The following is a 23,231-nucleotide window of genomic DNA, read 5'->3' as shown; positions in this document are numbered from 1 at the left end:
GTCAGCTATGGCAATTTTGTTATAGAAATCTCTGCAGAACGGGCTTACAACCATCTTTGTTATCACCATAATCTGATGGGGTTGGATTCAAAACGTATAGTACAGTGAGCCTATTATATCGTATCAGTGGTGTTTTTCTTTAGTTAGACCAATTTAAAAAGTTTCGCTCGCCCACATGCAGCCACTATCCTGACAACCTTCCAGTTTATTTTGTTAATTTCATTATTTATTATGTTGAAAAGTGAGAGTTCAAACAAACAAACAAACACTATATGACATGTTTGTGCGCATGAGGGATGTACATGAGCTTAGAACCTCAGCCTTTGACAGACACTCGGCTTTATCGGCATCCACACCATCGCCTAGGGCCTCTCATTTTACTCTCCTGCTTGGCCCACATGTTGGGCTTTAGTCTTTCTAGGGTGTGTTGCTCTTACAACAGAGAGAACGGATTAAGTTCAGTAACGCGAGCTAAAGAAACGCATTTCGTCAGGGACGTCCCAGTCCCACATCCCTGTGCTGACGTGTATGGGTAACGTGTGTCACGCATGCGCACATCGTCAGACTCCGCTCGGCCCTGTCAAACCAAGTAAAAACCCGTAGCCCGAACCCGGATGTCCTGCTGTTTGCTCTTCAACATAAAAGCGTAATGTAACGTTTTTAAACCAACACTTGAATGATATTACGACATAAACTGCTGTATAACACTGCAAAACAACATATGTAGGAAACAGGCATTAGTTTTGCTTCATATTTTATTGTTTTTAAAAACGTTTAATCCACGTTAGGCGATTTATTTTGAACTACATAAACGGAAACGCAGGGTTTCTTCGTCTCCGCACCGGCTATTGTCGTTCGCGTAAGTAACATAGCGACCGGCGCTTTGGTGTGTTTGACGTGGCACTCAGCGTTCACTGCCGACAGAGGACTCCCGCAAATATACAGGTAAATACCTCTACAGCAGCATTTACACATATTAGCGATACTAATGTGCACAGAAAACACTTTTGCTTGACACGAACGCGTTCCTGGCCCAAAGGGAAACTTTATAACGTTAGTAAATTTCCGCGTAGCTCGCGAGATGTTTTCAATCAGAATGTAATTGAGGCTGATGTTACTGCGCTCGTTCGTAAAGGCGTCGAGCAGTATTTTATAGCCAAAATACTGCGTTTTAAAGAGGACAGTTTGTGTGTGTGGGTCCGCAAAGCTGGATGTGCCATGAGAACATGTAGGGATGCTCGGATTGTTAGCCATCATAACGGTGTTTGACGTGGCAGACCTCAGAAATGGCAGATGCAGTTACATGAAAAAATAAGGGCTGTCTGGTTTCCTTGTGATTTTTGTCGCCTTTAAACGCGTCACGTTGGTTTGTAATGTAGTAATTACCGAGTTTTATCGATATGACAATACGCAGCAGGTATTTTTCTTGACTTCAATTTAACTTGTAGAAGTTTCACACACTCCAAAAGTTAACATGGTTGTTTTGCTAACTGGTTGTGTAGCGTCACTAGGACCCACATCGGCCTAATAATTTTTAAACGTAATTTAACGTAGATGTTTCAGGAAACACTGAATATTAGTTTATGAATGTGTCCGTAAATGTAGTTATGGCAGTAAAACAGAAACTGACAACTAACGTAGTCACGTGACTATATTATTACTAATGGTTGGGTTCCTTTATCTCTCAGCCATGTCAAAAGTCCATTTACAGTGTGTTGATGATTGCAGGAGGTCAAATATCAGCTGTTGTAATATGCTAGGTTTGTTATTGGAGATGCCTGAGCAATGAGAACCTCAGTGCCTGTTGCAACCTGAGTGGCAGGTGAATAGCACCTTTTAATCTTTTGTTTGTACTTTAAGCAAAACTGAAAACAAACAGTAAAGTAACTGTGTTCAACCCATACGTTTTTGTTTTTTTTGAATCATTTCATCTTCACAGGTTGTCAAAACGTATTCATCTTGGCATGATAAGACAGTGACACCCAGCGTATCAAAATGAGTCAACAGGGTTATGTTGCTACCCCACCATACTCCCAAGCCCAACCAGGGATGGGGGGCTACCAAGGTGGATTTGGCAGTGGTCTTGCACAGCCCCTCTATGGGCACTATGGAGGACCACCTCAGGCATTCACCCCTCCACCAACAGGTAAAGTATATCACTCTTATATTTGGACCAGTGTGCAGAAATGTTACTGCCCGAAAAAACTAATTTTTGCAGTCCATCAACTCTCAGTACTACAGTTATACAGTAAAGACTATACGGGTATGTAGGTCTCATGGTGTCTGTTACTTCCAGCAGGTATGATGAAATCACCTGTTTCGTCTGCTGCGGGTATGCCTCCACCTCCAGTGTCCAGTCAGTTCAACGCAAATGTGCAGCAGAATGGTGCTCATTCACAAAGGTCACAGTCTTCACTAAAACAACATCTGTGCTGCATGGCAAAATGTCTCTGAAATCAATGTAAAGCTAGATTAATTAATGAAACAAAAAAAAAGATTTGTTAAAGATAGAGGGGCTTTGCATGAGAGGTCCCAAAATGTAATTCTTTAATCGCTCCATGTTTAAAGCTAGCTTAACAACAAGAATCGCAGGCAATATTGTTATTTGTACCACTTTAGCAAAAGCAACTACCTGTAAAAGGCACTTTGCCAGCATAAGTCCATGCTGTAATTACTGCATATTACTATCTTTTCTGCTCATCAGGTACCCTGCTCCAGCAGCTGCATCTGCTTCTTATGGAGGGCCTCCACAGTCGCCATACAACAGCATGGCCTCACCTGGCCCACCTCCAGCACAGCAGCTCACCAATCAGATGAGTGCCATGAACTTGGGCAACTATGGTGAGTTTGTGGATTTCAGAACAGCCCAAAGTAGTTGGCCTTTCTTGACAAGTCAAGTTGAGTAATCTTTCTAGACACGACAACTCATGTCTGATTTTGCATTTATAGTGGGGACGTTGTGCTTACTTACCACTTTTGTCATCTGTTACAAAATAAACAGATTTAACAGGCCAGTTAATGGCCACAGTCAGTGGCTCAAGGTTTAGGATGATGTATTTTCCTCTGGCAAACTGTCAGCTAAGATGTTCCCACCTTGATGATTAATGTATAGTGGCTGCACTTATCCTTGTGTTGCCCCAGGTCCTATGCAGAGCCCTCCTCCTCCAACAAGCTCTGTAGGCCAGCAGTCTTTCCAGATGTCGCCTCCTCCAGCAATGGGCCAGCCACAGATGCTTACAGGCCAGCGGTCATCCCACATGTCCCCTCAGATGTCTTTACCACAGTCACCCCTTGCAAGCATGCCAATGACAGGCCAACCTATTGCAAGCCCACAAATGGCAGGCCCACCTATGGGAAACCCACAAATGTCAGGCCCACCTATGGGAAACCCACAAATGGCAGGCCCACCTATGGGAAACATGGGTGGACCCTTCCATGGGACACCTCCTTTAGGCCCTGGGGGTTTCCAGCAGCCTGGTCCTGGAGCTGCTAGTCCACAAGGATACCAACAAGGAGGTAACTACGCCCAGCAAGTTGAGTTCATAACCAGCCAAAAAAAGCACATTACAGTTTTTGTCATAGTGGTCCTTTGCTTAATGTTTGGCATTTATGGTCAGAAAACTCTCCTGTTTGACAAACAACAGCAGTAAATGAGGGAGTCAAATAAATCATTTCGTCTGGCAGGTAGTTGTTCTCTTTCCTTCAGAATCAAAAGTATGCTTGCTAGTGTAGCAAGAAAGAAAATCAAAATTTTTTGACTGTAGCCAAAAAAACCTCAAATCAATTATGTCATATTTTAATGTACAGGTCAGTTTGGGGGACATATGCCTGGGCCCCAGCCAGGCATGCCAGGGGCCTTCCCTGGAGCACCAGCTGCAATGGCTGGACCACCACAGAAGAAACTGGATCCTGACTCAATACCCAGCATTGTGAGTATAAAACATGCCCTTCTGGGACTGTATACTTGAGTCAGCACAGTGTTGGAGTAGTTAGCGCTGTTGCCTCACAGCTACAAGTTCCCCAGTTTTAATCCACCTGCTGCCTGAAAGCCTTCCTTTGTGGTTTGCATGTTCTTCACTTGCTTGCATGTGTTTCCTGTGGGTTCTCTAGTTTTCTCACACAGTCCAAAAACATGCATGTCTCTCTGTGTTGGCACTGAGATCGATGGCTGACCTGTCCAGGGTGTACTCTCGCTCTTGCTTAATAACAGCTGGGATAGGCTCCTGCTCCCCATGACCCTGAACAGGAGAAGCAGTTAAGATAATGGATGGATGGATGGACTGTATAACTTATTTCACATATACCACGTGTGATTTTACTCTCTCTGTTATGAGCAGGCAGCTTATTAAAACTTCAAAAGGGGTCTGGCAATGACACTTGGTTCTTCTCTTTTGTCAAAATTACTTTATTAATTAAATGAGGGTTAACAGAAAAAGTTATACTAATGCAGAAAAACCTTTATATAATGATTTATAAATAGACTTGAGAAAAATTTTTTGTAGCTAGTCTCTCTTTATTATTTAAGTATTGGCTTTTAAAACATGGTATTTAACATGGTCAGAATATATCATAATGCTTATCTTGTTTGCTTTAGACCCAAGTCATTGAGGATGACAAAGTGAAACATGTAGGACAGGTCTTAAGCACAAACATTAGAGGACAAGTCCCACCTTTGGTCACGACTGACTTCACGGTACAGGACCAAGGTAACTCTTAATAATAATTAAACTTCTTATAAATTGAAATGTTATTGTATACATTTATCTTAATCTGTAACAGTGTGAATATCCACCACATTTCCACCAAAACTGTACATTTGACATGTCTAAAGTGTATAAAGTCTTTGTATCTTTTAAAGTGAAGTGTTTCATGTTTACATTTTTTTTGTTTATAGTACACTATAAACGGTGCCTTGCAAAAGTATTCATACCCCTTGAACTATTTTATGTTTGTCACGTTACAACCACAAATGTAAATGTATTTTATTGGAAATTCATGTGATAGACCAACACAAAGTGGCACATAATTGTGAAGTGAAAGGAAAACGACAAATGTTTTTTCAAAATCTTTTAGGAATACATATCTGAAGTGTGGCGTGCATTTGTATTCAGTCCCCTTCACTCCGATACCCATAAACTAAAATCTAAATCCAGTGAAACCAATTGTCTTCAGAAGTCACTGAATTAGTCCACCTGTGTGTAACTTAATGTAAGTATAAATACAGCTGTTCTGTGAAGCTCTGAGAGCTTCTTTAAAAAGAACATAAGTGAACAAACAGCATCATGAAGTCCAAGGAACACGGCAGACAGTTCAGGAATACAGGAGATGTTTACAGTAGGGTTAGGGTATAAAAAAATATTCCAAGCTTTGAACATCTCACGGAGCACTGTACAATCTATCATTCAAAAATGGAGTGCGGCACAACTGCAAACCTACCAAGACATGGCCGTCCACCTAAATTGACAGGCCGGGTAAAGAGAGTATTAATCTGGGAAGCAGCTAAGAGGCCCATGGTAACTCAGGAGGTGCTGCAGAGATCCACAGCTCAGGTGGGAGAATCTGTCCACAGGACAACTATTAGTTGGGCTTTATGGAAGAGTGGCAAGAAGAAAGCCATTGTTGAAAAAAGCCATAAGAAGTCCCATTTGCAGTTTGCGACAAGCCATGTGAGGGACACAGCCAACATGTGGAAGAAGGTGAGATGAGACCAAAATGTAACTTTGGGCCTAAATGCAAAACGCTATGTGTGGCAGAAACAAAACACTGCACATCACCCTGAACACACCATCCTGACCGTGAAACATGGTGGTGATCAGAGTTGATGGGAAGATGGATGGAGCCAAATAAAGTGAAATCTAAGGAGATTCCCGTTAGAGTCACCAGAAAACTTGAGACTGGGGAGGAAGTTCACCTTCCAGCAGGACAACAACCCTAAACATATAGCCAGAGCTACAATGGAGTGGTTTAGATCAAAGCATGTTCATGTGTTAGAATGACCCAGTCAAAGTCCAGACCTAAATCCTATTGAGGATCTGTGAAAAGACTTAAAAAACATTACTGTTCACAGAAACTCTCCATCCAATCTGACTGAGCATGAGCAATTTTGCAAAGAAGAATGGGTAAAAGTTTCATTCTCTAGATGTCCAAATCTGGTAGGGACAGACCCCAAAAGACTTGCAGCTGTAAGTATTGACTCCGGGGGGCTGAATCCAAACGCACGCCACAGCTTTTATATATTTATTTGTAAAGAATTTTGAAAACCATTTATCACGCGTTCCTTTCACTTCACAATTATCTACTACATTGTGTTGATCCATCACATAAAATCCCTATAAAATACATTTACATTTGTGGTTGTAAGGTTCAATATACTACTTTATATATACATGTATATAAACTTTTGCAAGGCATTTTATACTTTATAAGCTATACATGTTTGCTCAAAAGGTAGATATTTTTCCTCTGGGATTATTAATTATTTAAATTTCTTGAAAATTTTTTTTAAATAAAACACATCGAATTTTGTTCAGAGAAATGTCATTATATCGAGGTCAGTGACCCTTCTTTTTGTTAACATCAGGCAATGCCAGTCCCAGGTTTATGCGCTGTACCACCTATACTCTACCCTGCACTGCTGATTTGGCCAAACAGTGCCAAGTGCCACTGGCCTCCATCATCAAACCCTTTGCCAGTTTGCCAAAGAATGAGGTATGTCATGTTTTGAACTCAAAAGTTAGTCGCTCCATCTAAAAAACACATTTTCAGTTAAATCAACACCTGTTACAATAGACCAAAACAAGAGAGGAAGACCTAATTGCTAGCAGCGAGGCTGTGGAATAAGCACATTTTCTGGTGTTCTGCAAGTCAATGGACTTGTGGACAGGTCATATTTCAGTGCAGAACTTTTAAGGGAAAATAAAAAAGAATCATGCAGAAATCTTTTTGTGTGAGCATAAATTTAATATACGGAAAGCATTGCATGTAGACTCATTTATTACTCACCTAAGCATTTTCTGTCTTAAGAGGTTTGAGAAATGTTGCACACTCTCATCTCAATAATATCTCGCGCATTTATGGGAGACTGTGCCTTTATGCAGTAGGAAGAACAATGAAGGTGTTTCCCAAGATACATGTTGTGGTTTATGATTTCTTACTACAGCATTGGAACTACAGGATAGAGGCTGGCACATCTAATCAATATGAGACACCACAGTAGATTTATACAGCCAGTGAACTTTGTTGTTCTTGATAATGTTTCCTAGTACTACAGAGTTCATTTGTCCTTTAAGTGACCTGCTTTTTTGTGGTCCAAGAATCCTGCCTTAGATGTTCCACCCCCCCCCGCACTAGCTTGTCCCTGGCTCCAATTGGCCTTTTTAGGAAATGTTAGTTTTCTCTCATCTGGCTTTAGGCTAATTAGCTAATGTCAGATCTACGGGGACATCTGAACAAAAGGGGAGGCTTACACAGTGCACTCTCAAACTCAATTCCATATGTAACATTGAGCTTATTTACTGTAGAGTTATACCAAATTGGTAAAACAATATGCTGAGGGGGTTGTTCACTGAAATAAACAAACAACTCTAAGACGCCATAAACCGCTTTTGCTCGACCTTGAAGTCCTCTGTCTAATAATAAACCTTTCCTGCTCGATTTTTATGGTAGTGGAGTTCATTTGAAGCCAACATTTTCAGTTTATTTTTGTCAAAGCCACAGGGAGCTTTAAATAAATAGTCTGAAGACAGTCTCTGTCATTTAAAGGCCTGCATACAGTACTCAGTGATAGTAGGGTGTTATATTAAACTGCTTTGTGCCAAGCAATCAGGTTGTACAATACAGAAAGGTTCTGTATGAATGATGCCTAATATATTTTATATCGGACGCTTTCTTGGAGAATTTCATCATGATCTTATATTGTTAGTCCCAGCTTTCCTATCAGGAACAATTACATTAGTTTCTTCAAAACACAACTGGCTTATTTTATTTTGAAGAGCTGTTAAAAAAATGGTACCGCTCTGTCTTTTGTGTTTGTCCCCGCATAGACTCCTCTGTATGTGGTGAACCATGGTGAGACAGGTCCCATCCGCTGCAATCGATGCAAGGCCTACATGTGTCCATACATGCAGTTTATTGATGGTGGCCGCCGATACCAGTGTGGTTTCTGCAACTGTGTCAATGAAGGTACAGCATTATGTAAAACAGGCTGTCACTTTTGAGTTATTAATCATATCCACAATCAAAATACAACAGTAAGAGAACACTGCACAATTATACTAATATACTCCGTACAGTTCACTTCTATTTCTGTGTCTTACCACAGTGCCCGTCTTTTATTTCCAACACCTTGACCACATGGGACGGAGAGTGGACTTCTACGAGAGGCCTGAGCTGTCCCTGGGATCCTACGAGTTTGTAGCCACCATGGACTACTGCAAGGTACGAAGCCACCCGTCGGGTCCTCCCTATTGGCTTGACTGCTATTTGATACACATTATGCAGAGTGAGCCCATCAAGCCCATCAATAGAGACAAGTGCTTAAACTCAAGCATTGTTTGCTAGTGTAAATCAGAAGTTATGCACTGATGATTTAACGCTGCAAGGGTCGTAAAAGAGTTGTCAATTGAAAGAGGGTTCTCAAAAGCCCGTCCAATGGGGTTCAAGAAATTTGGACTGATTGTTTTCTTAGGGAGGTTTTGGCAGGCACCCGACATTATTCAGCACAAACCGATGATGTCTAAAGATGGACAGTACGAGGTCAGTCCATTTTGTACACACCTGAAAGACAAGATATTGATGTCAATCAACTCAGTGTCCTCATGGAGGTTCTCAAAAGCTGAGTCACTCCACTGGCCTACTTTTGCTCGGTTTATTAACATTGACAAACAGTCTCTGTGGGCCAACTGTTAAACAAATTCCTGCAAGGTGTCTTGTCATAGGTCGTAACTGTGGAAACATAACAATGTCTTCCTGATTATGCCACACACCCACACACACACACACACACACACACACACACACACACACACACACACACACACACACACACACACACACACACACACACACACTCCATTACCATTACCTTCCATACATACTTTTCATGGTTTCCCCAAAGCTACCCCACGTTATAAGCAAGCCCAAATGGAAACATAAGAATCTAAATTAGAGAATAATGTACTGAAAGGAGGAGTAATTCAATCTCTTTTATTTAACAGCTTAAATTGGCACGAGGAATATTTTTTGTCTCATTTCATTTCAGCGTGAGGTCTGGAAGCATTTTAAAACGGCAACAAATTCATCACACCTGTTGCCTTTTTCTCCCACAGAACAACAAGCCTCCAAATCCTCCTGCCTACATCTTCATGATCGATGTGTCCTACAACAACATCAAAAGCGGACTGGTCAAAGTCATATGTAATGAGCTGAAGAGTTTGCTGGAGAAGCTGCCCAGGTACACACACACACACGAGACCACACATGCTTCTTAACAAACTATCACAGTAAAAGTACCACAGTCTGTTTAACTTACCTTATGCCCAAAACAGACTCCCCTCAAGTCCTAAAAACCAGTGATTTGTTGCGATGAGTTGATTATTGTGCAGATGGCAGGTATCAGTGAGGGCACCAAAGCTGCCAAAAGATTTCAAATATTGTCCAGGCCTTCATTTTTCAAAGGTATCCAAAACTGAAACAAAACACAAACACTATTTTTGTACAGACTGCTATGATATTGGTCGTCATCATTGTTCCAAAAGTGATTTTTTTATTTATTTATCGTGAATGCAAAAATGTATTTCACCTGCTTACTCAAAAAAAAAAAAACTTTCTTCATTCCTCCCTGCTTCATTGGTGATAGCACCAATATATCCAGATTTGTCTGCTGCCTTTACATCATCTGTTAAACGCTGGGAGTGTACCTAAGATAAGCCTGTGCTTCAGCTGTGTTTGAATCTTTGCTTTTGGTTTTATGGTCAATAAATTAAAGGCATTGGCCTGTATTTTTATATGTATCATGTAATTCTGCCGTATTAACCCAAAGCATGTTTAATTGGCTCAAGATACCTAGAGCCCAGTTTAAGTAAGTGCAGATGTAGATAAAGTTCTTTGTAGTCATCACTGGTATTTTTCAATCCCTGTCCGGTAAGAATAAAATAAACTCATCCATTTTGAATCTGCTATTTCCAAAAGCACCTGCGGCTTATTTTCATACAGGATCACTGTTATCCAAGGTTTGTTATGTTCTAAGCAGCATTACAGTTTCTTTAATGTGTTTGAAGGATTTTGGAAAGATTTTGAATGATGACAATGGTGAAATCTATTTATCTTTCTTTCAGGGTGCGAGTGTTCTGGCAAGTCTAAATGGTTTTGTGCTTCAAATGGCACTAAATACATTTTTATTTAATCAAAAAGCAGCATTTTCTTTAACGACTGAAATGTGCTGTTTGTAAACCTGTAGCCATTATTTCCCTCCTTTTTCTTTGAATCTCCACTTACACTCAAACCACGAAGGATCCAAGAAGGATGTTTATAGTTAACTATTTGTTATGGATTGGAATTGGATGCTGTCCCAATGATAAACCAGATTACTGTGTTTTGTTTTGCACTAGAAAAGTCCAAGATTTGCTAGTTTGTATAACAGGAGAGTTACTGTGCTAGTAGAGAAGGTCCTGAATGCATACATGCAGTAGAATCTCAGCAATGACAGCAAGATCCTACTGCATGGATTCTTGCCCACCTTTGGTATCTTCGGTCAAAATGGATTTTGCGATATTGGTTTTAAATAAAATTTCAGTGGCTTTACTTCGTCTTGGAGCTCATGGATGCTTTTTGTCTGTATCTCACCAGAGAGCAAGGAGCAGAGAGCTCTGCGATTAAAGTCGGCTTCGTCACCTACAACAAGGTCCTGCATTTCTACAATGTGAAGAGCTCTTTAGCGCAGCCCCAGATGATGGTGGTTTCTGACACGGCTGAGATGTTTGTCCCTCTGCTCGATGGCTTCCTCGTCAATTACCATGACTCGAGGGCTGTTATCTATAAGTAAGATACATGTTGTTATTGTTTTTGGAGATATTTTGTTTTGGCTGCCCCATGATGCAGTAACGGAAGAGAGTGAGACATGTTGTTCTCAGTTATTCTCTAGAGCTTGAATCCATCCAAACAACAACAACAAAAAAATGTTTTTTAAACTTCCACTGGATGGGAAACTTGGTTATGTTTAATTTAGCGAAGAGGCTAGGATTGCTTCAGTCAAACATTTCAAAAACAACATCTTTGAAGGCATTTAATGAGGCATTTCACTCAGTAAGGCCAACTGAACTCAGTTGGCTATAAGATACAGTAACAACCAAGCCATAATGCAGTTTCTGTCCTCTTTAGCCTCTTGGACCAGATCCCTGACATGTTTGCAGACACCAACGAGAGTGAAACGGTCTTTGCCCCTGTCATTCAGGCCGGTGTGGAGGCATTCAAGGTCAGTCGCAGGGTGACATCTGTCAACATGAAGTGGAACATTAGAGACTCGCTTCAACCTTTCTGAATCACTGGTTCGGATGTAAAGTGAAAAATCAGACTGTACTTCAGTTGCAAGGTTCATGTTTGACATGCACTTTTTAATGGCGTCAGTGTTTCCCAATCTGAGATCAAAATCTTTTTCAGTTTTTTTTTTGAATCACTAGATTCCAATAGTGAGGCCGACATGCATAATGGTGTGTTTTTCTAAATCCCTCAGATCGTTTCAGTTTGTCAAAATATTCACATGTATTGCTCACGCTAGTTTGGCACTGATTTGATCTAAACTCTTTCAACTCAGTGAAGCAACAAGTCGTTTTTTTTCTCCTTCTGATATTGTGTTTACATTAAAGTCCCACACTCTTTCCCAGTGAAATGAGATCAGTGTTTTGGCGTGCAGTAAAGGAAAAGTTCACACACAGCTTTTAACTGTAAGCAGTTGTGAGATAACAACAGCAATAGTCAGTGACTTCTTGTTTAGTTTTTAATGCCTGATGATATTCTTTCTTACATCTGTTCTTTACCCATTTTACATCACTCTTTAACATATGAGTATTTTAATAATTCGGCAGGAGCTGAATATTCAATTTCAATTCAATTCAACTTTATTTATATAGCGCCAATTTACAACAAAGTCATCTCAAGGCACTTTACAGAATAAAGTCCAGACTACACAAGTATGTAGAAGCAACCCAACAAATCCCCCTTGAGCAAGCCCTAGGCAACAGTGGAGAGGAAAAACTCCCTTTAATGGGAGAAACCTCCAGCAGAACCAGGCTCAGGGTGGGCGGCCATCTGCCTTGACCGGTTGGGGTGAGTGGAAAGTGGAGAAAGAAAAGAAAAGAGCAACGAAAAGCAACAACGAAAAGCAACAACAAAACAACAAAAAAGCAACAACAAAACAACAAAAAGCAACAACAAAAAGCAACAACAAAACAACAAGAAAAGCAACAACAAAACAACAAAAAAGCAACAACAAAGCATCGTGCAGGTTGTAGGATATAGAATTAATGGTATACAGTAGTGACAAGTAAATGTATAGAGAAAAGCTAGTTCAGGTTGAGTGAGCAGTTTAACTATAAGCTTTATCAAAAAGGAAGGTTTTAAGCCTAGTCTTAAAAGTAGAGAGGGTGTCTGCTCCCCGAATTTGGATTGGAAGCTGGTTCCACAGGAGAGGAGCTTGATAGCTAAAGGCTCTGCCTCCCATTCTACTTTTGCAAACTCTGGGAACCACAAGTAGGCCTGTATTTTGGGATCGAAGTGGTCTAATCGGGCGATACAGAACTATGAGATCTTTTAAATATGATGGAGCTTGACCATTAAGAGCTTTGTATGTAAGGAGGAGGGTTTTGAACTCTATTCTAGATTTTATGGGAAGCCAATGAAGAGAAGCTAGTGAAGGTGAAATATGATCTCTCTTTCCTAATCCAGTCAGCACTCTTGCTGCAGCATTTTGGATTAATTGAAGGCTTTTTAGAGAGTTATTAGGACACCCCAGAAGTAGGGAATTACAGTAGTCCAACCTAGAAGTAACAAATGCATGGACCAGTTTTTCGGCATCACTTTGAGACAGGATGCTTCTAATTTTAGCAATGTTCCGTAGGTGGAAGAAGGCTGTTCTAGAGATTTGTCTTATATGTGACGTAAATGCCAAATCCTGGTCAAAAATAACTCCAAGGTTCCTCACCGCAGTACTGGAGGCCAAAGTTATGTCATCTAAAGTAACTATATTGTTAGACAGCATATTTCTCATGTTTTTAGGCCCAAAGAGGATGATTTCAGTTTTGTCTGAATTTAGAAGTAGGAAATTGTAGGACATCCAGGTCTTTATGTCTTTTAGACATGCTTCAAGTTTGACTAATTGGTTAGTATCTTCTGGTTTCACAGATAAATAGAGCTGGGTATCATCTGCATAGCAGTGGAAGTTTATGGAATGTTTCCTAATAATTTTGCCTAAAGGTGACATGTACAGATTAAAAAGTATTGGTCCTAACACAGAGCCCTGTGGAACTCCATAGCTAACTTTGGTGCATAAAGAAGAGTCATCATTAACATGAACAAGTTGGAATCTGTCTGACAGATAAGATTTAAACCAATGTAATGTGGTTCCTTTAATCCCAAATCTATGTTCTAGTCTCTGTAATAAAATGTTGTGGTCAATGGTGTCAAATGCGGCACTAAGGTCTAGTAAGACGAGTACGGACACAAGTCCATTATCTGAAGCGAGGAGAAGATCATTGGAGACTTTTACTAGTGCTGTTTCTGTACTGTGATGAACTCTAAATCCTGACTGAAAGTCTTCATACAAATTATTCCTGTAAAGGTGATCACATAATTTTTTTGCAACTACTTTTTCCAGGATTTTAGAAATAAACGGGAGATTTGATATTGGTCTATAGTTGGCTAAATCACCTGGATCAAGACAGGGTTTTTTAAGTAATGGTTTGATTACAGCAACTTTATAAGCCTTTGGTACATAGCCAATACTGCATCTCTTCTCTCTCCATCTCCATCCAGGCAGCAGAGTGTAGCGGAAAGCTCTTCATTTTCCACTCTTCCATGCCCACTGCTGAGGCTCCTGGTAAACTGAAGAACAGGGATGACAAAAAGCTGGTGAATACTGAAAAAGAGAAAGTGAGTATCATTCTCTGTTGAGCCAACTTGTATCGTACATCTGGGTCTAACTTGCTTTCGGTCAAACAGAGAAATGATTTAGAATTTTTTGTAAAAGTGAAAACAGCAGATGCAGTTACTTTAAGCTTTATTTGAAATAATAGAATGCTGCTGCAGGCGACTGCCGACTAACACAGTTTTTTTTCCACAGACGTTGTTCCAGCCTCACAAAGGAGTGTATGAGCAACTCTCTAAGGATTGTGTGGCACAAGGCTGCTGCGTGGATCTCTTCATCTTTCCCAGCCAGTATGTGGACTTGGCAACGATGGCCGATGTGCCCTCACACACCGGGGGCTCCACCTACATGTACAACAACTTCCAGGTACAGCACTCTGCAGACACATTGTTTACCTTATTTATTTAGCACGTGTAGGACGCTCAACACACACACACACACACACACACACACACACACACACCGCACTTTGTACTTCCTTTAATTGTACTCAGACATCATAGTATGGGGCCTGATCATAAATGGTTTTGTCCACAAAATGACTTTGGCACAGTATCCACAGTGTAATATAGAGCCGTCCCATAGGACGAGCGCACTGGGCACGTGAAACAGCTCCAACTTGTGCAAACACATCACATACTACAGCAGGTCTGTGATTTAGAGCTTCATCATTTTCTCACCAATTCATCTCATTTAGTGTTCATTTACTTTTGCCCAAACTGACATTTCACTAAATCCTCTCCCTGAGTATTAAGACAAAACGACTTGATTTTTTTTGAGGTACAATTACGAGCTCCCATCTGCTTGTTGTTGGCATGGAACCAAACTGTGACTACGCTGCCATCTACTGGCGTAGATCTAGTACCTTTTTTTTCTGCTTGCTTCAATGTGCAGTGCATGTTATTTTCAGGTGGAGACAGATGGGGAGCATTTCCTGAGAGACCTGAGGAAAGACGTGCAGAAGAGCGTTGGATTTGATGCCGTCATGCGTGTCCGTACCAGTACAGGTAAATACTACTACTTCCATTTAAAGTGGCATAATTAGCCTTTTAATAGTGACCTCTTACTAAATTTTTTCATTTGTGCATCTGTCTTCAGGCTTCAGAGCCACAGATTTCTTTGGTGCCATCCATATGAACAACACCACAGATATAGAGATGGCAGCTGTGGATTGTGACAAGGCTGTGACAGTCGAGTTCAAGCATGACGACGCCCTCAGTGAGGAGACTGGGGCATTTATTCAGGTATGTTCTTTTTGAGAATGTGGCTTATTTACAAAAAAAGCTTTTATTCTTTGTCAGGTGTTATATCAAATAGCTTGGACTCTTTGCAACCTCTTTCCCTAGTGTGCTTTGCTGTATACCACCATCAACGGCCAGCGACGCTTGCGTATCCACAACCTTAGCCTGAACTGCAGCTCACAGTTGTTGGAGCTGTACAAGAGTTGTGAGACTGACTCACTCATCAACTTCTTTGCCAAATCAGGTCAGTGTCCTTCTGTATTTAACTGGAATGGAATACTCAAACATCAAAGCCAAGTTCAGACATGTTTTTCCTCATCTCAAACAGTGAAGTCTCTTAATTTGGGAGTGTAACTTAGTGTAGATAGTGTCTGTTGATGTACGGCATAGTTCATTTTGACGCTTCCCAATGGATCACTTGATAATCTACTCGTGCTCACTCACTTTAAGGTAAAAGAACGACCTGTTAAAAATAGGAACCACATGTTTCACATAAAGCACAAACGACACTGAGCCTGTCTCTAACCTGAACATCGCAAATCTTTATTACAGCTGTACTGAACTTCTGTTGCCCTCTTTCACTAGTCCTACAACTCTTCAGCTCACTCTCTCTTCCCCTGCTTGATTCAAAAAAGATCTTATTTGTAAGTGAGACGCCTCTGTTTCTCTTCTTTTTTCACACGCCCTTGCAGCTTACCGTGCCATGTTGACCCAGCCCCTAAAGAATGTGCGAGACATCCTGGTGAACCAGACAGCCCACATGTTGGCCTGCTACAGGAAGAACTGTGCCAGTCCCTCTGCTGCCAGCCAGGTCAGTGCAGGCCAGTGTCTGCAAAGGAATGTGTTGGCTTTAGACTATGATTTCAGGATACACAGCTCTCCCTTATGCACTATACATAACATGTGCCACAGTTACTTTGCCATATCTGTAACCAAAGAAGTAAGGAAAGTCACATTTTTGTACACGTATCCATTTAGCTGATCCTGCCTGATGCCATGAAAGTGTTCCCAGTCTACATAAACAGCCTGATGAAAACTGCTCCCTTGATGGGCAGCAGTGACCTCTCCACTGACGACAGAGCCCATCAGAGGCTGTCGGTCCAGGCCATGGGGGTGGAGGACACACAGCTGCTGCTCTACCCACATCTGATTCCACTGGTAGGAAGCAAACTCTCACACACCTGAGTGTACATTAAGCTTATTGAAACAATTACTTTTACAGAAATAATGTTTTGTACATTTTAAATGAAGGAACTTTTGGGCTCCTCTATTTCATTACGATCAGTCGCTGATGTATTCTTATACATCTCTAAGTGTGTGTTTGTGTGTATTTGTATAGCACAACATGGATGTCAGCAGCGAGGCTCTGCCTGCTTCAGTGCGCTGCTCAGAGGAGCGTCTCACAGACTCTGGCATGTTCCTGCTGGAGAATGGCCACTCTATGTTCCTGTGGCTGGGCCAAGCGAGCCCACCAGATCTCATCCAGAGCCTCTTCAATGTGCCCTCCCTCGCCCACCTGCAAGGTCACATGGTAAGAATTCATTCCAAATATGACAGTATCTGTTTTTAGATATAATACATACATTTCCATCTATAGTGCCTGGAGGCATCACAGTACAGTTCAAATTAATGATTGTTTAGGCAATAAGTCATGGAAATACAGAATAGACACTTTACAACTCGGTGAATATTAGATTAATAAAGAAATCTCACACACACACACACCATGATTTGATCCAGTATGAATAATTTGACAGAAGACAGAACTCCATGTGCACACCTGTGCAGTGCACAGGGTGGAAACATTGTACCTGGTTCAAAAAAGGGATCATTTCTATTCGGAACACAGCTGAAACAACACATCAGCATGTGGTTCTGCTACATGTGGGAGGAAGTAGTACAAATATTTCAAAGAAATACCTTTGTGAAATATAGTTTCAAGTTATCTCAGCTCTTTACATGTAATTTGAGGTGACTTTTTCCCTCCTCCCCAAAGCAATTCATTGTGATGACATGGCCTTTTACACCAGAGGTATAATAAAGGTTACTTTAGACTTAACCCGCTGTCTGTTGTTTTCAGTGTGCTCTGCCGGAGCTGGATAACCCATTGTCGAAAAAGGTCAGATCCATCATCAGTGGTCTGCTTGAAAAAAGGCCAAACTCCATGAAGGTAAGACATGTAAAACCATGTAAAAAAAAAAAAAAAAAAAAAAATAAACACCTCACGAAATGGTCACCATAAATCTAAAGCATTTTTCAGCTCGTCCTTCTAGACTTTTCGTTTTAAAATAAGAATTTAATTACTCATTACAAGAAATACTTTCTTTGAGAAAGTCTGTGAAGATTCAGTCATCCAGGTTCGGTTATCTGAAGATTTTACCATGTCACCTGGACTTTTGTCTACGTTTCGCTACGTATCCAAGCAGCTTCTGTTCAGTCTGAATTTCTCTGAGGAACGAATTAAAGCTTTTAACAGCCTCTGCCTCCCCCTAGTGGAGAATATTGGTAAATACAAAGCCCCACAACTGCTACATGGGTTCTCAATATTTTTATTGCAATTTTCCACATAATGCTGCTCTGTACAGTTTGGAAATACAGTTTACCTAAAACTGATATACAGGCTACAAAATATTTGTCCATTTTTAATGCCTTTGAAGCCTGCTGGTACACGTACTTGATGTTGGGTGCCCCCCAGGCTGTTAGCCAATGTTTGAGAACAAATGCTGAGGACAAGCAGGAAAAACTTGGACCATGCAATTCCAGTGCTTTTAACTTAAATAAAAACACTCAAATATGTAATGGATTTTATATTAGGAGATTTATTCTAATAAGGATGTTTAATTTTAATGTGGATTCTTATATTCCATCAAACTGTTTGATGTGTGCAGACCTGCGTACATGTAGTCACTGCATCTTTAATCATTTCTGGTCCACTCAGCTCCAGGTCGTGAGGCAGAAAGACAAACCAGAGATGTTGTTCCGTCAGTTCCTGGTGGAGGACAAAGGTCTGCACGGCAGTAGCTCCTACATGGACTTCCTTTGCTACGTTCACCGTGAGATCCGGCAGCTACTCACTTAATCCACAACGCTTAGCCTCAGGGTTCCCACCCAGACTGGGCTGGGAGAAGCACGGCATCTAATGGACCACGCACAAATCTCGCAGCGGCCCTCTCAGCAGGCTCCATTTGAATCTTTAAGGACGATCCGCAGAAACAGTTGAGACAAGAGGAAACACGGGACCAAGAAGAGCCTTTTGAGATTCCACTCTGAGTCCAAAGCTGCCTTTCCGATATGCCTTTGTCATCCTTTAATATACACACACTGTGATCGTCAAATACCAACTTGTCTCTTAAGGAACTTCAAGTAAATCTGGAGGAATAAAATGGACAACACATCCAGCATTTCCCACTCAGATCATTTCTGTGATGTACTGTGGAGACTGGAATGACGTCACAGCGTGAGGCTAAAATGTATTTTCCCGTAAAGCCCATTGGCATAAGCAATACATCAATCGTCTCCACAATGTATTCAAATCATTATTCTCATTTTACTTTGTAGATTTACAGTCTGGACAAGACAATGGTTTATTTGTGGGCATACTGTAGAAGTTCAATATAAAATTCCCATTAAGCCTTTGTCACAAGTCTCCATAACAGTTTAGACTCTTGATCTCTTTTCTTAAACAATAAATGCTCAAATTTTACAATATTTTAACAGCTCATAGAAGTTTACACATTTTATTGTTTGCCGTCCTCGCAGAAAATTTATAAACGTTTTGGAGTGTAGCCACAATAATTCCTGAACTAACAGAAACAATGGTGAATCAAAAGCCACTGGTGTGTCAGGGACTGAGAAGTGTTCCTGTCATTCCATCATGACTAATTCAAAGCATTTCATTCACACATGCCGCCACCAAAATTCAGATTCTTTGACCATTTATGGCTGAGGGTTTATTTTCCTAATGTGCCGTGACGCAGAAAAAGGTTTGGGTTTAGTGTTCTGGGGATAAAATGAAATGAACACAGCTGTTGCTCTACATTACAGTAACAGCCACATTTTTCTACAGCAGACAAGTCAAAATTGGAACTTACAACACTTAGAGGATGTTTGAGGGATTATTTATTTAACTTTACAATAATGAGTAGACCGCCAACGATGCTAAGAAGCATCAAAGAGAAAAAAGTTCAGGGACCAATTTTGAAGCAGTTTTTTGTCCTCTTAAACTGTCACAGCTATGCAGCAAAGGGAAAACATGGCATTTCTGGTTGGAGTAATTCTATCAGACAACTCTGACAACCTGTAGACTTTGAAAGCAAACAAAAACCTTGGTCATGATGCGCAAATCACACGTGCCAAGGTGGACAACTGCACGATCATCACATTTCTTTCAGCAGATCTTAAGTGTGTGCTGCTCACTGCCCAAATCCAAACACTAATAACTTTGCAAAATCGTCTTTTACGATCTTATGTAACATTTAACTCATGGTTTCAGCAGTTATGGCATTTTACTGTATTGCCTTGTTTTTAAGTGGTAAATGCTTTTGTGTTATTTGATAAATATTGTACAATCTAGTGTATGTGTGGCCTACAAAGTCTTTCGTACAAGAAATGTACAACAGTTTTCAAAATATTACAATCTGCCTTAAGTTGATATAGGATGTTCAAAAAAAGAAAAAAAAAGTTCAAAAATAGATTGAAATCAGGTGTATGGCTGATTTTATCCATTTGTTTTCTATATACATCTATCTCAGGTAATTTGACTGCCTTTACTATTTTAAGTTGGAACGAATGACTGGAAAAAATATAGATGGCCGTTTTTTGGAGTAGACTTGTGGAGATGTAATGGGCTGTGTGCATGTGCGCTTATTTCAAACCTTAAACCTTTGTCTAATTAAATCCTTGGCTATAACTACTAATAGTGTTTTCTTTTTAAAAACTTTTTATTGACAAGACTATGATATTAATCACCAAAGGAGTTAAATAATAGTTGTTGTTTTTTTTGTCTCTTAAGTGTGAGTAGGTCGGAACATCAACGCAGGCACCGATCCCTTAGAAGAGAAGTATAGTTAACTAAGTCACAAAGATGCAACTGTACGTCCGTAAGCCAGAACTACAACTGTGTATCAACAGCAGCACCAAGCAGCGTGCACACATTCAGTTTGCTGTTGGGTGGTCAACTTCCCCCTAGTAAGAAGTCTGCTGCACAGTATCCACTGTAAAAGACACCTCAATACAGCCTCCACAATACAAAGGACCTGATCCTATATAAATAAACTATATTTGCATAGGTCCATTACGCTCCAATATTTTCATATACAGTGAACACATACAAAAACATATGAACTTTGTGAATGTGGACCTTAAATTATTGTCAGTTTCATATTTTTGTCCCAGTGTGTGTTATTTTGTTTCCACCATGAGGGGGCCTCAGACGGCTGTTCTTCAGTCAGAGACTGAATTCTGTTTTCTTCCCCAGTTTCATGGATGAACAGTCCGTTCTAGGGAAAAAGTTCCCTTTGTATGAGCAGCTGTGTAGACAAATCGCATTTCAACTTAATCCCACAGATCATATATACACATGCAGTAATGGAAGATATGTATAGCAAAATAAATAAATAAATAAAAAGATGAATTTTAGTACTGTGATATCTAATGTAACAGAATCTCATTTCATTATGCCTACCTTTATAAAAACATTCTACAGATTCTATTAATTGCACAGTTTGCTAGTTGTAAATTACTACTACTATATTAATATTTAAATCACTATAAACAGCAAACACCCCTTTAGGATAATGCAAATCTGGAAGCATGTGCTTTCTATTTACTCTTCTCCTTCTTGTCTTCTTGACATCACTGATCTTTAAACTTACTTTCAAAAAAGTCTGTAGGTATGTTTGTTTAACACTTATATCACACCCCACTTTCCCAAACGCAGGAACTTTTTCATACTGAGAATAAAACCTTGAGTTGTCACTTAAACATGGACACAGTTTCACAAACAGTAAGGCACAGAAACACAAATCAAGCGGGGGGGAAAAAAAAGGCAGGTCTGCTGCTTTTCTTGATGTAGATGTTCACATCATCTCCACTAACATTAGTAAACGGAAGAAACAAAAGTTTGCTTTTTTTCCCCAATCACTAAATAAATGATCCAAACAAGGAGGTGCGCTTGTGACCGAACCTCTTAGTAATGTGTGGTGACACACATGAAGGAAAAACCCCGATAAACTGTCAAATGCCTTAAAGTATGTTGCAAATATCGACCACTGCTAGAGTGTAGGCCAGATGTTAGGTTTCGGCAGCTTTTCCCATTTCCAATAGCCGACTATGGAAAGAAGAGTAACTTACATAATATCCAGACATTTCTCTCAATGATCCAGTAGCTTCCATTAAGTGAGAAGAAGTCAGTCAGACCTCTACCCAGCATGCCTTGTGTTTGCTCATCTTTGGGGCCAATCAACACTTTAATCAAGAGACATCAGAGACCAATTAGGCTCAAGTGGTGTGGGCAGCTGAGCTGTATAATACAAAGCTCCTTTTAACAACACAACCCCAGTGCATTTTCTTATCAAAAACATGGAATTATACCAAGAAATCTAAAGACCTGAACTTCACCCAAGAGTAAATTTTCATTTTTAGACTGTACAGCTGACTTAATACCATATAAATCCTCTCGAACACTGCTCTCACTGTAAACTCCCAAACAAACAGTGCTTCAAAAACGAAATAAAAACATACTGCTGGACGGTTTGCTTTACAGGGAATATACATACGTAGGGTTAAATGAAATACACGGAAAGCAGCAGAAATAATGCTATACTCATGGTAAATATAGCTACTTGTGTGCTTCAGTAGACAAACCATTGATACTATGGTCCGATTTTGACATCAATACAATCCTTGTGTTGTCTCATTCTAATTGGCAAGTAAACATGAACATAGTTGAAAAGTTTCTTATCTATCGCTTCATCTAGCATATATACAATTTAAAAGGGTACAACGTATGTTTTCTTCTCTTAACGCTTCCTTCAACGAGACAAAATAACCGAAAACAGACCACAGCGAGCTATGAACACTCTGGAATTGAGAGCCAGTCTGGACCAATGTGGAGTTGCGTCAAATGTTTTGCTTCGCTTTCTTGGATGCTTTAGGAAGTCACAGTGATTTCACTTGGCAGTAAATAAAACAAGGCTGCAACAGAGATAGAAGAAACCTCTCTGAAATCTTTTTTTGTTTGTTTGTTTGTTTGTTTCCCCTCCACAGTGGCTTCTTAATTCTGGAGGCTTACAGAGTTTGCAGCGTTCAGCAAGCAGAAAGACACTCCACAGACCATCCTTCCTGTTCGTTTTTCTTCAAGTTATTCAATAAAACACTCGAAAAGGCTGCTAATTCCAGAGTGTTCACACACACACACACACACACACACACACACACACACACACACACACACACCATATTGCTCACTCCTACTTGTGGCCCACAGTAACTGAATGATATTTCATCTATGATCAAAAGTCTGCATAGCGCACTGTACACAGTAGAGTCCAAGTCAGTTATTTGGGCCAAGCTAAAGATGAAAGATGATGATTGTTCTCTTCCGAAGGCTCCGCAGTCAGCCAAAAGTTAAAGAACGTTTTCAAAGAGGTGCATTGATCTCATGATGTTTTCGTCCTGCAGATAAAAAGAAACAATAGTAAACATTTAGGAGCCAATGGGAAGGTGCCAATACTGGTGAGTCCAGCTTACGTTTTGGCAGCAGTCGATGAACTCGTCTATAGTTACCACCCCGTCTTTGTTCTTATCCATCTTCTGTTGGACACAGAGGGAATACGATATGAAAAAGAAGAGAA

General features: G+C 40.4%; 2 protein-coding genes across 9 annotated transcripts in view; one reads left to right on the top strand and one right to left on the bottom strand.

The window, feature by feature from the left end:
• Positions 1–841: 841 nt before the first annotated feature.
• sec24d (SEC24 homolog D, COPII coat complex component) lies at positions 842–20,290 on the top strand. Of its 2 annotated transcripts, none has more exons than XM_067525187.1 (23): positions 842–945; positions 1,940–2,146; positions 2,300–2,402; positions 2,705–2,841; positions 3,142–3,516; positions 3,808–3,929; positions 4,595–4,706; positions 6,581–6,708; positions 8,043–8,181; positions 8,321–8,436; positions 9,327–9,451; positions 10,846–11,037; positions 11,377–11,470; positions 14,026–14,142; positions 14,333–14,503; positions 15,048–15,144; positions 15,236–15,381; positions 15,484–15,622; positions 16,071–16,189; positions 16,357–16,536; positions 16,718–16,909; positions 17,459–17,548; positions 18,317–20,290. In XM_067525187.1, exons 2-23 carry the CDS (start codon positions 1,996–1,998, stop codon positions 18,455–18,457), a joined length of 3,186 nt encoding a protein of 1,061 aa, XP_067381288.1. In that variant the 5' UTR covers positions 842–945; positions 1,940–1,995; the 3' UTR covers positions 18,458–20,290. The 2 variants fall into 2 exon arrangements, with proteins under 2 accessions (XP_067381288.1, XP_067381287.1); XM_067525186.1 differs by having other exon boundaries at positions 2,297–2,402.
• A 488-nt stretch (positions 20,291–20,778) lies between these two features.
• Positions 20,779–23,231, bottom strand: part of kcnip4a (potassium voltage-gated channel interacting protein 4a) — a 116,596-nt gene continuing 114,143 nt past the window's right edge. For all 7 annotated transcript variants that reach the window (XM_067525188.1, XM_067525193.1, XM_067525189.1 and 4 more), the window contains 2 exons: positions 23,128–23,190; positions 20,779–23,052 (listed from right to left, as the gene is read on the bottom strand). In XM_067525188.1, coding sequence (XP_067381289.1) covers positions 23,005–23,052; positions 23,128–23,190 — 111 coding nt within the window. In that variant the 3' untranslated portion in view covers positions 20,779–23,004. The remainder of the gene's footprint in view (positions 23,053–23,127; positions 23,191–23,231) is intronic.

Source organism: Channa argus, chromosome 12 (genome assembly GCF_033026475.1).
Source record: "Channa argus isolate prfri chromosome 12, Channa argus male v1.0, whole genome shotgun sequence".
NCBI lineage: Eukaryota > Metazoa > Chordata > Actinopteri > Anabantiformes > Channidae > Channa > Channa argus.
Note: the sequence above shows the minus strand (reverse complement) of the source record. Positions and strands in the feature narration are given on the sequence as shown.